Source organism: Sinohyriopsis cumingii, chromosome 6 (assembly GCF_028554795.1).
Source record: "Sinohyriopsis cumingii isolate HCF-2022 chromosome 6, ASM2855479v2, whole genome shotgun sequence".
Classification (NCBI taxonomy): Eukaryota; Metazoa; Mollusca; class Bivalvia; order Unionida; family Unionidae; genus Sinohyriopsis; species Sinohyriopsis cumingii.
In genome coordinates, this window is record NC_142966.1 from 129798233 (window position 1) to 129812309 (window position 14077).

Sequence of the window (14077 nt, forward strand, 5' to 3'; positions counted from 1 at the left end):
CCGTTTTGGATCACAGAAATTCTAACCTGTGCATTTTTATGATGCACATTGATTTGAACATCAGTATTAATTACCCTTGATTTGCCTCTGGCATAATTTCCTTCTGAGTAATCACTGTCCATAACAAATTTACTGTATGTGCCAGTGATCAATATTAGCAAGATTAACGTTTACACTTTATCAGCCAACAATAACACACCTGTGTATAATAGGTATGCATAACTTAAATTTCAAGGTTAGATTGTTTCGAGATTATCTTTGACATCTAAGTTAAATTATGATTTGACTGGATTAACTTTTGATCAAATACTGGCTTTTGTTTGATTTAACACCATATTATAATCAATTCAACAAAACGAAAATTTAGCCACTTGTGAAACCAGTTGTCAAAGCGGACAAACTTTAATCATTTTTTTGGTGATTAATCTGCTTCAACCAGTGAAACATTTGAAAAAAATCCAGGTATTTTAATTTATGTATTATTCAGTAATGATTTATTAGACATTATTCTTTGTGATTTATTTCATGCTTTGGAATTATTCAAGACTGAATAATGTGATGGCATAATTTGTTTTAGATTACTTGTGTACTGTTAAGTCATTCATCAGTCAAAAAGTCTTTTGCCAAGTTTGAAAAGAGTAAAAGTAGGATATAATTAACTAGAACATTCTGTTGACAGATGACTTCAGAGTATAGAAAAGGCGTCAAAAGGCACTACCATGAGAATGAGGTAGAGGCATCCAAAGGCATTTCCATGTAAATGGAGTAGAGGCGTCCAAAGGCGCTTGCATGAGGTAAAGGGTTATAGCTGGGAGTGGGTGAGAAACACCCCATTGGCTAAATTTTTTCTCTCTCTCTCTCTCTCTCTCTCTCTCAACTGCATTTTTGCATCCTTTAAACTGTTGAAGACTGTGAAATATACCTGTGTTTCCTGTTGAGGAACCGTTTTTGAAGGAATCTTGCCACCCAGACTGAAATAAAAATGCAACTGAAATCATTTATGTGACAGAACAATTTCTACCATCTCTTAAATGTACATGTGACACACGAGAAATCCAAAAGGAATATACAAATGATACCATAAAAGCCAACCACAAGAGAGTTATAAGCATAATTTGTGCCAAAATGCACAATCTAATTAGAAGCAAAATACAAACACAAAACATACTTACAAATTATTTATATTCAACACTCAACTATTCTACTGATCGTGTCTAGCTTTCACTTAATGATCATGAAGTCCACAAATTCTTTCGTGCTCAATCAGAGTGTTGTATCACATCACTCTCATAATCTTCTTTTCAAATTTGAAAAAGTGTTGTCGATTTGTCCCTTTTCTGATAAGACATGTTCTTAAGTTTAAAAAGATCCATCTGCTCTAATAATTTTCATCCACAAGACAAACTGTAAAATCCCATTTCGCTAAACATCTGGTGACATTTTCTTTAAAAGTACAGACTGGTCTGCTACTTAACTTGATTATCAATATAATGAATCTGCAAGACAGTCTTTCAAATTCAACAAACCCATGTTTTCTTGGAAATTGGTGATATATAGTCCTATAAATAGAAAATAAGGAAAGTACTTGTAGGTCTAGAATGGACAAATTAACTCATATGGTACTCTTCTGAAGCATTCTTCATTTTCAGAATATTCTCAAATTTATATGATAAGTAGGATTAGGGAGATGATAATAAAAATAACAAAGATAAATTTATAAATGCTTTTTTTATTTTTTAATGTAACAGGAATCTATATACAGGTGAGTACAAGATGTAATCTGGTAAATATAAAGCATAATGATTATGCCAAAAGTGTAATGATTGGCATGTATGCAATACACACAAAGTGTACTTGTCATTTTCACTCACACCTGTATGACTGCCACAGATTCACACCTCACTATAATGTGTGAAATCCAGCTGGTAAGTATGGAGTTGGATTGGAACTGCACTGGAATCAATTTACAACCCATGGAGTTACCACCTGCTGCAAGTGTTAGAAACTGGTCATGTAATATCATTTTTGACAGGAATTGAGGGTATTTTGACTTGGCGAGAGTAGTACAACTAGCACCACAATAAAACACCTGCATGTCACTGAACTACACTGAATTGCACCCAACAACAGCATATACTAAAATGGTCCATCAACTCCATGTCTACAGTATATACAAGATAAATCAATAGACCTTTATCTCCAATGATTTCTGTAAAATTTATTCAAATTCCATTCAGTGGATCTTGAAAGAAAAAGGTTTTAAAAATTGTTATCATTAGTAACAGTGGCCATACTTTGTGATAGATCAGCATCACTGGTATAAATTTTAAATATCTTCATGCCAGGGTGCTTTCTTTAATTTTGGTCAAATTTTGTTCACTGATATTTAGAAAGCTATTTCATTTTTTTATATAACTTTTCTATAATAAAGGCAATACTTGATTGAAGAGTAACATAATCTGTATCAACATATACTCATATAAACATGCATTGTCCAGGTGCAAGAAAAGTCACTGTAAATTTGCTTTAAATTTGCCATGAAGCTGTTAAGAACTTGCTGAAAGTTTAGGACAAATTTTATAATGATAGTAGAAATATTGATTACACACTGGCATAATACATTAGAACCTAAAAGGCTTGATGTCCTTGTATATTGTTGGTGCAAAGAACAAAAGGCCCAAGTGGGTCTGATATCACTCAACAGACTTTAACAACTTTATAGCTGACCATTTCACTAACCAGGCATATAAAGCATTGCTGGACAATAAACCTATATAAACATGCCACGAGTACTTACATCATTTTGATATTTATTACCTATTTTACTATAGTCTGCCATGTTTTATAAAAAACAATGGATGAAAAATATAGTCTCAAGAGAGGCAATATCCTCAGTCAATCAGATGTTAATCACCTGATCAATACATGCAGATCTAATTTGTTACAAAACATGTTTAGGATGTGATATAAACTTATATGCCACAATGAGGCAAAATCCATTTGAGATTCAGTCAACAGTGATAACAAGCCCAGCCACTCAGATACAAGATTATTTTAGAAACGTACAGTGAACTTGCTATTAATTATATTCATCTGACATCTTGACAACACAAGACTATTTTACAGGCTTGATCAAAACCTTATTAGAAACTTAAGTGCTGGTGTCTTAACAATGTCAGCCAGTCAAGTGTAAGATCACCTCATTAATTTGAGTGGATCTGTTCATAATGTTCTTGTCTGAAATCTTGATGATATAAGCCTTTTTACCAATTTTGATCAAAATCTAACAGTTATAAAGTCTCTAGATTTTAAAAATAAATGCTTGCCAATCTGATGCAATTCTACCTCAGTAATATGCATAAGTGTTACCCATTATAAAACTCGTCCATCCACTTGTCAATCCTACCACTGGGCCAGCCTGGTTCAGCTAGCATGGTGTGTCATTGGGCAAGACACTTTATGCTAATTGCCTCAGCACTAAATAACCTATTTGTGTTGCTGTGCCATACAACATCAAACCAAACCAAACTAAACCAAAACCCAAAACCAAATTTTATCACAATCTGGTCAGAATTACGATTATCTCAGATGGAAAGAATATCAGCCAATCAAATGCAAGATCATCTCATTTTTGTGTAAAGCTTTCTATAAAAATATTCATTTGACATCATGATGACATAAGCCTACTTACCAAGTTTAATCAAAATCAGATCAGAAATAAAATCACTAGAATGACAACTTCAGCCAATCAGATGTGTGAATCTCATTCAAAATTGTATTTATCCCAGATATTGACAGTTTATATGACTGTTTACTCATCAAAAATCAGAAACAGTCTCTAGAGTGGCAACAAGCTCAGGCGATCAGATGCAAGATCACCTCATCAAAATTGATGAATCTTGCCCAGTACAAACTTTGCGCAAGATCTTGCTGATATTTCCAAGTCTAATTAAAGTATTATCATAATATAGCTTCCAAAGTGGCAACAAGCTCAATCACAGATACAAGATCTCGTAATCAATATGTGTGAACCTCACTAATTGTCTACCTCATCTGAGATCTTGATGATGTAAGCTTACAATCCAAGTCTGATCAAAACTGGATTAGAAATATGGCCTCCAGCGTAACAACAATTCTCTGCTATCAAATTCAAGATCTCTTCATCAATATGAAACTTGCTCATTATCCAACTCATCCAAGATTGTGATGACAAGTATATTTCAAGTATGATCAAAACAGAAATATTGCCTCTGGAGTGGTGAGAAACTCACAGAATCAGATGCAAAATCACATCCTTAATAAACACAAATTTTACTCATCATCGAACAGTCCAAGAGCTTGATATAAAGCCCACAAGCATACCCAAATTGGATCAAAAATATGGTCTCCAAAATGGCAACAAGCAAATGTTGAAGGACACATGATGGATGATGGGCCATACAAAAAGCTTACTTAACTTTATGGCAAGGCGAGCTAAAACCTGACAAAATCACATTGGTATTCTACATCAAACAATATACAAATTACATACTAAAAAGGACAAACAAATGCTATGGAGAATTTTTACTGATCTGGAGAGAGACTGGGTGAATGAACCCAGAAGAACAAAAATGAGGGGTGGAAAGGCTGAGTCAAGGACACTAAAGGCACAGGTAAGGACATTAGGGGCCTGCAGTGTGCAAGTGTTTGTGGGAATGCACCCCTTTATTTACATGCAGCTAAATCACTGAAAAACGTTGGCTTACCTCTCAATGTAATTTTTGAAGAACTCCAGTTCTGGGAGGAAGAGCATGCTCGGGTTCCGCTTGCATACTTCAATGAATGTCTTGAGAGATTGTAACTGGTCGTTAGGAATGCCACTCATTTTGCTGCCTGATTATCTGAAATTTCCAATAATTATCATACAAACAGCTTGTTGGACAATTATGACACATATTATCAATATGGCATTGGTTCAGCCTACTCCGTATTTTTGTTGCATTTAACTAGTGAAATATAAAAGGTTCAAGAGTGATGATGTCACACCTGGAGGTATGTTTAAAGCTGTACCAATGTCACTTTTTGCATATTATGCCGATACTGCATATAGCCAATTATTAAAATTGCCAATACCGATTATGAGACCGATTATTTCAAGAAACCACCTGTTCTATAGTAAGTGAAAGCACTAGCATTTGATTGACAAGTAAACCATGCCCTATTTTTGTTATAATTAACAATGCCTAACATGGGTGCAGATTTATGTTAACAGTTCAGCTACCATACATGTGATAACTATTTCCCACATTTTATATCCCACCTTACTTCTTACTGTTAACTCATATATGCAAATAAAACTCTACTAAATAACATGTTTATTCTGAATTGGTTTTTTGGGGGCACATATGCTCTGTGATATGTTTCTTCATTCCTTTTAACTGAATGATGGTAATCAATGCTTATATATATGGTACAGTAATGCAAGGTCAAGTTGACTTGTGTAAGTTTCATTGGTGGGAATGGAGATCATAATTTGCTTGTCAAGAAAAAATCTACAGCATTCAGTGATCATTCCTGGCGATTTAGGAAGCAGTTCACTAAAAAGCAAACCATGTAAAGTGCAGGAAAAATAAATTTCTGAACTCCTGGTTGATGGAGATGTACTTTGTGAAGCTAGCCATAAAAGGGAGGTGCGGCATTTAATTCCTGAATGTGCGAAATCAACAGTCGCATTATATGTCACTTATCTTACATTGCAAAGTACGATCATAGGGTTTTAGTATTAAAATATCATTATGTAAATAAAGTTTCTTATAAAACTATTATTCTGGAAAATAATATACATAAAATAGATTTGCTTAATACTTGATGTTTCTATTAAAAAAAGAAAGACTGAAGGAAAGTAGATATTTTACATTTGATAATGCATTTATTTCAGGTAAAATAAGTTAGACATATGCACTAACGGTGACGTGCAAAGCAAAGACCATGGAAGTAGTGCAAAACAGTCATGTAATGATTTATTTCGTAATATTATGGCTATATTGCTTTTTGTCAGTAAAGTAATAACTATCCCATCTTTTTCAATTTTCATTGACTATTACATTAATAGTCGTGGAAAAATATTGACTACTTAATCTGGCAACATTTTTTGAAAATTGGTCACAAAATATTGAGATTGGCAAGTTTTTTGGTGACAACTTTTTAAAAGCCTGGACCATCTCTGCTCTGTAATGTGTATGTCGGAAGTTCAACAGCCACACGAGGCCTCATTGGCTGGCTGGCTGCTGTGATTGGGATGAGTGCATGCATAGTATTGATAATTTTTTGTGAGCAGACAATCAGCGGTAGTTTACTGCAAGTGTGTTAAAAAAGTATTTACTTTTAAGAATATACTGTCTTTCAATTAACCTCCAAATCAAATGTTTATTCCTTAATTTCCACTATTTAATTCTGATTTAAAATTCAAGCCATGTAAAGATGAATGTTATGATTAAATTTATATTTTGGTAATTTGTTTACATTAGCACCGATTATTTCTGCCAATACTGATTATACCAATTGTTCCAATAATCGGCCCGATTATATGAGTATGGCCAATTAATCGGTACAGCTTTAGGTATGTTAGCTCAAATAATGTGTCCATGGGCAAGACATTTTACGAAAACCAATGTCAAAATCTGCAATCATGATAAGATCAAGCATCTTAATAAACTCCTCAAATACTCACCAGTAATTAAGTCTCGGTTATTGTACTGTCCAAAATGAATGCCTGTAAAACCAATATATGTATCTCAAACCAGAATTAACGACTAAATTTTGTAACAAATTAAATGTAAAAACTATATTGTGGCACACTTTTTAAGTTCAAGATTTTAAACATATTTTTAACAAATCTTTTCTTCCTATACTATTTCATCAGGAATGGCTCTTTAAAACTAATGGTAATTAATTAACTCAAAATGTCCATGAAGGAACTATGATAAAACTAATGGATTTTACCATTTCAAATCATAGATTTGATTTTTAATTTAAAAAATAGATATTAACAAAGCTCAGCAGCTATACTCTTTGAGAAACATGTCAGCCAGCTGGTTCTAGAGTTAGCAGGCCATTAAGTCCTGTATTAAAGTGGTCAGTCATGTCTAAACAGACACTCTCAACAGGTCCCCAAACACCACTCCAAAAGATTTGATGAAGGCTCAAAATTAATTGTTGTCCAATCCATTATCTGATGGCTAGAAAATCTGATATCAGACAAGTAATTTTCATCCTGTGTGAAGGACTAGTGAATATTCAGCAGGACTTGAAAATATCTGAACATACTAGTCCTTCTGACTTCAAATAAATATAAGATAAATTCCATGGCTGTTGTTGCAAGATGATCCGGTACAACAAGCAGTGCACAAGCACCCATTACATTAGATAAATTAGTCTCTACTAAGATCCTCTGGCTAGACCTACTTGTATTCAGTTAATTTCATTTACTGCACAATAATGAACCCAAATAAAAACAAGTGGGTGACTCACTGTGGAGACTATAAAACAAAAATTTCCACCTAATGAACAAATCAGAGATGTATATAAAAAAACATGCTCAGGTACTTCTTAGTATTTCCTACAGACCATTTTAGCCTGGCATTGCACTGTTCAATTGTACTATGACCCTATTCATTAGAGGCATCAGTATCTTCTATATTACACGTCACACTGCTTTTTGTATTGAAATCGTGTTTTCAGAATAATCTGTAACATATCATTTTTCCAATTTTATCTCATTATGATCTTCCTAAATGGGACAGAACATGGGTCGTCTCCCTTGTTTTGAGACACGACTACCTATGTCATGTTTTCTTTGCCCAAACACAAAGTGTATTCTTAGATGTTCCCATCTGAAATCACTTAACACCAGCAGTTCACCAAAGTCATCATCTGGACATTTTTTATGTTATGCGTTTGCTTTGCCATCACATTCAATCCCACCACCATAGGAAGTCTGAGATCTCAATCCAAAAAACAGTAAACCCAAGTGAGCCCTATACCACTCCCCTGACAACTGCATAATAACTCAATGCAAAGGACTCTTGGTAAGTGGGATGTTTTCTGTACAAACTTCAGTATATATTACCAAACAGTTGTTTAAACATTTCTCTTATATCTTTGTCCTTGTTTGACAGTACATTGGCGTTTCTGTCCATTAGTGATTTTGGATTCTTCATGTCAAACTTTGTAGAAAGAGTAGTTTTTTGTCTGAAGTTACTAAAAGGTTTTCCTGTTTTAGGAACTATGGCATTTGGTAGGGTTGCTCCCAATATATTATTTAAATTACTATACAAGTCCCACCCCAGGCTCGATTTTGTAGGGAGTGAAATTAGTGATGGAAAGAGGTAAGGCTCCGAGCCCCCAGTCAGCAATGCTAACAGTTAAATTAATGAGAACACAAAAGGTAAAATTCAAAAGAATAACAATACAATTCAATATTCAAATGATAATAATTTCCCAATCACTCTTCTTCCTCTCAACCAAGTGATAGCCTATTGCATCCTTGATTTATAGTGTGAGATCGCTTTTCCACCTGTCCTTGTTTTCTACTTCTCCGTATCTCTCCTATCCCACCAATTTCTTCTCTCCTTCCAACTTCCCTCCCAACACCTTCTCCTAGACTGCTCTTTCTCCAATTCCTCCTCCTCGATTCGTTTTCCTCCTCCTCCTTGACTCTGCTCTCAGACTAGCCTTCGATTCACAATCGACTTCTCCACTAGTCTCTATTCCATCTCTCTCCTAGAGACTCGGGACTAAACCACACCGGAAGTCTGTCCCCTAAAAGCTTCCTTTACCAAGCTTTGTCTTTCCTTAAAATTTCCCACCAGTTTACGAGTGGCTTTCCCGGAGTTATTGTCTTAACTTTCCAGCATGATTCACAATTACCGAAGTCAATTAAATTCAGATTTAAATGGTGACCACACCCTCTCTCAATTCTGACTGGATATCGACTCTACCCTGTTCTATTCAACTCCGCTGACAATGCTCTGACAGTCTGTCAACGTAGTGATATTTACAACGCCAATAAGGGTCCTTTGTTCTTGAACAAAGCTTTCAACATCCACATGTGATTTTTGAAACCCAACAAAGCTGGCTCTCATAACAATTACGAACAGGACCACTATAGCTGTGGGGTCTAACATTTATACATGGCTTCTAACAAATTCCTTTGTTCTTGACTTACGTAATCACAGGCAGGCACCATGACAGGAACCATGGCCATATTTCATGGTAGACAATCATTTGTACAAATTTTATACTTCTGTCAAATCTGGTCCTATTATACTGAGCATATTTTATATAAAAAGAAGTCATTTTTGTTTTAATAATGTTGGACATATTTGATAGTGGACCAGAATCATTTGAACAAAACTGAAAGACTTTCATACCATGTTTGGCTGAAACTGGCCTTGAGGTTTTTTAAGCCGTTGAAAATAGAACTCTACTTTGTTTTTGCTATTATTTTGCATATGCATATTTTCCAATTTCTCCAGCATGAAATAAAATAAAGTAGATAAAGACTTCATAATTCACTGGCCAGTTAGTATCAATATCAGCTGTGAACTGAAACTCCATTTTACATATTCTCTTTTTTCCATTTAGCAAGTCCCAGGGATCGTCCTGGGCTTCGCTAATGTCGCAAATTGCGATTTTTTTTCCTTATTGGCAATAAAAATATCCCATCTGGCGATTTTTTTGGCGACATACTTTTTGGTTATTTAATTTGTACATACAATCATGGATTTGGACTGGGTAAATTAAAAGAGAGAACGAAAGGAAGCCACAAACTTGACTAAGCAATGTACTGGAATCAATCTGTTACACAAACGATCCTATGTTCGTATTGACAACCCGATCTTTACAGTCCATTGTTACATCACAATCTGCTTATGCTGACATCTGGGCTGAGTACTGTATGCTGTGATACAGTCAATCATGCTACCGAACTATACCTACAACTGACCGACTTCTGAAGACGCGAATAGAACAGATACAATTAATTGAATGGCTAATCCTTCTGGGTTTTTTTGTTGTTTTTTTTTACATATACCAATACAGTAGTTTTGCTGAACCTTCATAGAAAACTGATAACCTTTGAAGTACCGACTACTGTGTATAAATACAAAGCAAATGGAAAAAATCTCAATCACAATTATATCTGTCGCCAGTACAGCATTTTACTAATTGATCTTTTTCTTTTGCCATCAATCCGTGTTACTGCTGCAGAGACTTAAACTCCGCAACAAGAAACAGCAAAAAAAAAAAAAACGGTTTTGCATAATTAATAATAATTATTTATTTCTCAAAATACTGGGGTGAAAGAATCCCTAAATTGGGTGTGAATCTATGCTTATATATACGGTCCAATATTGCCAGGTGTTGACTCCTGTAAGTTTCATTCGTGGGAATGGAGATCCTATTTTGCTTGTCGAGAAAATTTATACAGCATTCAGTGATCATTCTTGGGATTTAGGAAGCAATTCACTACAAGTTTTGTGAAGCTAGCCATAAGAGGGGCGGGGGGCTGCTGAGAGACTACTGGTGTCACCTGTCAGCACTGTAGACTGAATGTGGATTCAGTAAGTTGAACCTCATAAAAACTGACATCAGAAATAAACTCTGCATCTCATCTCTCGAGAATTTAATGAGAATCAGCATGTACACATGTGAAAATTTAGACTTTGAAACTACATTCAACAAGTGGGCAGCCCTAAAATCGCGACGGGTCTTCATGTAACACTTTGTAACATTTTGTTAATGCTTGTTGTAATTAGAGTATTAACTAACCCATCTTTTGTAATTTTCATTGCCTGTTACATTAATACACTAAATTAACATTGAAAAAATGTACACTACTTGTTCTGGCGACACTTTTTGAAAATTGGTGACAAAATATTGAGGTTGGCGATTTTTTTGGCGACAGCTTTTTGAAACCAGGACCATCCCTGAAGTCCCCATAAAAATTCTTACTATTCCAAGGGAGCAAATCAACCTCCCATCATAACAGAGAGCCAGTCGGCTAATGAACATGTACTAGCAACTTTACTCACAGCTAATAATTGTATCAGAATAACTTTACAATAATAGTGTGATAAAGTTACTGGGTTTTTATTTTTAATTATAATTTGTGCATATTTTTAAGACTGACATAGTTATATATTTCATAATTAAATCAGCATCTTCAACATATTATTTTTTATTATATCAAAGTACACATCTCCCTGGCCTCAATAAGTTGTTCCTAACAGGACCTGAAAACAGACAGTGATATAGGCGAAGGCACAGGTTACCAATGGACCTTGGAAAAAACACGAAATGGATGGAAATCCAGTGAAATGGTTGGGGCAGGCAGGTTACATTGTTGAATATTAGTTCTATAATCATGATCAATATAATTGAGAATAATTATCTTTTTATAATGAAGTTGTTCACTTTTCTTTATAAACTGGCTTTTAATTTAAAAATAAACGTGCTTTAGAAGATCATTAAAAACTGTTGTTTCAGTACATCTCACATTTGTACCACCAAACGCATTGTCTTTTTTGTCACTGCCTTTTGTATTGAGTTGGATATATTCTATTATTCCAGTTCATTCAAAATTAAATAAGATTTCATTTTTCAAAAGGTAAACAGTCATTTCAAGAATTGTTTTTTTTAAATACTATTAATGATCATCAGTGAGACAGTTTAACTTTGGAAAATTAAATATGCCAAACTGGATAGATAGATCAGCGCTCTGTAAAAAACTGCCCAAGTACTCAATCCTGGGACAAGTATTTCTTATCACTGACCTCATTTCTCTGCTAGACAGGTTATGTTTTTATTAAATAACCACATGCAAGCTTATGCTAAAATGGATAAGAACCATGAAAATAGTATGCTCCAGTACATAGCTTCTTAGATAAAAATATAATAAGATAAAAGTTCAGTAACTAGAAATTGCAGTTGCACAAAGACCTTGATTTCTTTGTGGTATTTTTCACAAAAATCTGTCAAATTAACACTTTGCATGTAACATGTTACCAAGAGTGTATCGATGATATACTCACAGAGCAATACTGACATCGTGATTGTGAAGAAAAGCAAGTAATCCTGCAAGACACCCATGCTGCCTAAAACCCTGTCATGAAAGGATTATTTACTCTTGCAGTCTTTGCAATCACATGATCAGAGGTCACACCAGTAATCCTAATCGATGTGCCATATTCCAGTCAAGGGAATTGTTTTCTCCATTTTTCATTAAAGTTATCCAGTTACTCTTTTGTGTTCTGCTTCTTTCACTTTCTTCGCTAATGATTTTTAGTTCACGACATTTTAATCTGGAGATCACTTTCTAGTGCAACAAGCATTGAGGTTAAACATCTAGATGACAGCTTGCCGAGCTCGACAGATTAGGAAAGCTACTCCATCATAACATTGCCTATGCTAGTCTGGTTCATTGTTCTGTATGTTCCTTGCATTGCACTCTGCTATACAAATAGAAGAGCGCAAAGCAGGGAACAAACAAAGTGGGGAACCAGTCAATGCGTATGCTCAAAGTATATACAATGCCATCCATCATCCAATGCACTAGGTATTAAATAAATCCTTATCACATTATGCAAATCATATATATGTGTGTGTGTGTGTGACTTAAGGATAATAAACCATGTATATTCATGAAGCGGATCTGTGTAGTGATATTCAAATCAGGGTACATGTGAGAAAACTGACTTTGGTGAGTTCCTAATATAGTACAATGGTAGAACTAGAAGTAGACAATTCAAATAGACAGCTTAATAACAGACTTAAATTAGTTTCTATTAATCTTACTTTCTCATTTTATTACCATGATGTGAGGTACTGTTAGTGGGAATGTGTTGAGTGTGTGCCTTATTAGTGTTATGGGGGCGCTCATCAGTTATTATGCACTTTTGATAGAGTGATGCATGTAAGGTGAAGTTGTTTGCATTTAAAACATGCACAATGGAGAGAATATTGGCATACCTCTATGCTACTTTAATGTAATGTTGCTGACATTTCTTTGGATATTGTACTTTTGGAAATTGTACATGATCTAAGCACACTTCTAACTAAAATGACTGCTCCCTTGTGCTCAAAAAATCAGCCTGAATTAGTCTAAAGTACACTATCCATAGCAGCTATTAAAATATGGAAAACGAATTTTGCCAGACTAGACAATTCCTGCTTCTGAAAGTGCAATGAATAAATTACCAAATACATAAAATGTAATAAAAGTTATCTGCTCTTTTAATTTACCTCTAAGTTTAGGAAGTGAAAATGACCAAGTGGAGCTAGCACTTTTTTGAAATGTGCACATCTAGAGTAAGGCCAAGCTGTATAATCTTTAACCCATATTACACCAATCAATCATACACCAAAATAAAGGAATTAAAAGGTTCTTTGAACGTATTGTTCAAAGATATACAAGGTCTTTTTTAAATAGACAGTATAACCAGTGAGGAAAGCCAGGAAAATTCTCTTTCATTAAAATTCAAACCCTATGCAAATTTAAAACTGCAGAGCGCCACATATGTCAATAAATGTAATATTATTTGTGTAATTTTCTTTGTTTGTCTTTGTCCTTTAAGTGATTATTGCCTGTCCTAAACATTCACCTTCCCTTATCTTAAGTATCTGGCTAAGTGTAAGGGAGTTTATGTCAGTATTCACATTTACAATGAAACCTTTCAGTAATCTTGGTGTTTTCTTTTTCAATGAACTATCATATGTCTTTATGAGTTAAAAAATATGAAAAAAGTTAAGAGACAGGAAATGTCAACACTTTGACAAAATTTAATCTGCAAATACATGTACAACTCATGAAATTGTCAATTCCCATTGCATCATATTGGGCAATTTAATCCACTCCACATTTGCTTTGTTATAGTGCTCCATGGTGGAGGGATAAATACTTACAAATCACTACAGCACCATGGCAACTCAACTATGGAGGGGCTGGTCAACATTACTTATTAACATTTTAACAGCTAATGAATGAAGACCACCCAGGGAAAGACTGAGATGTCTAGTGTGATTTACAACCAGATACAAT

General features: G+C 34.5%; 1 protein-coding gene across 1 annotated transcript in view; it reads right to left on the reverse strand.

Moving 5' to 3' along the window:
* The window catches only part of LOC149797953 (putative protein FAM10A4), a 54077-nt gene that overhangs the window by 34059 nt on the left and 5941 nt on the right, over window positions 1-14077 (reverse strand). Inside the window, exons 2-3 of the mRNA XM_089963022.1 lie at window positions 4746-4880; window positions 923-971 (exon numbers count right to left, since the gene is read on the reverse strand). Coding sequence (XP_089819148.1) covers window positions 923-971; window positions 4746-4864 — 168 coding nt within the window. The 5' untranslated portion in view covers window positions 4865-4880. The remainder of the gene's footprint in view (window positions 1-922; window positions 972-4745; window positions 4881-14077) is intronic.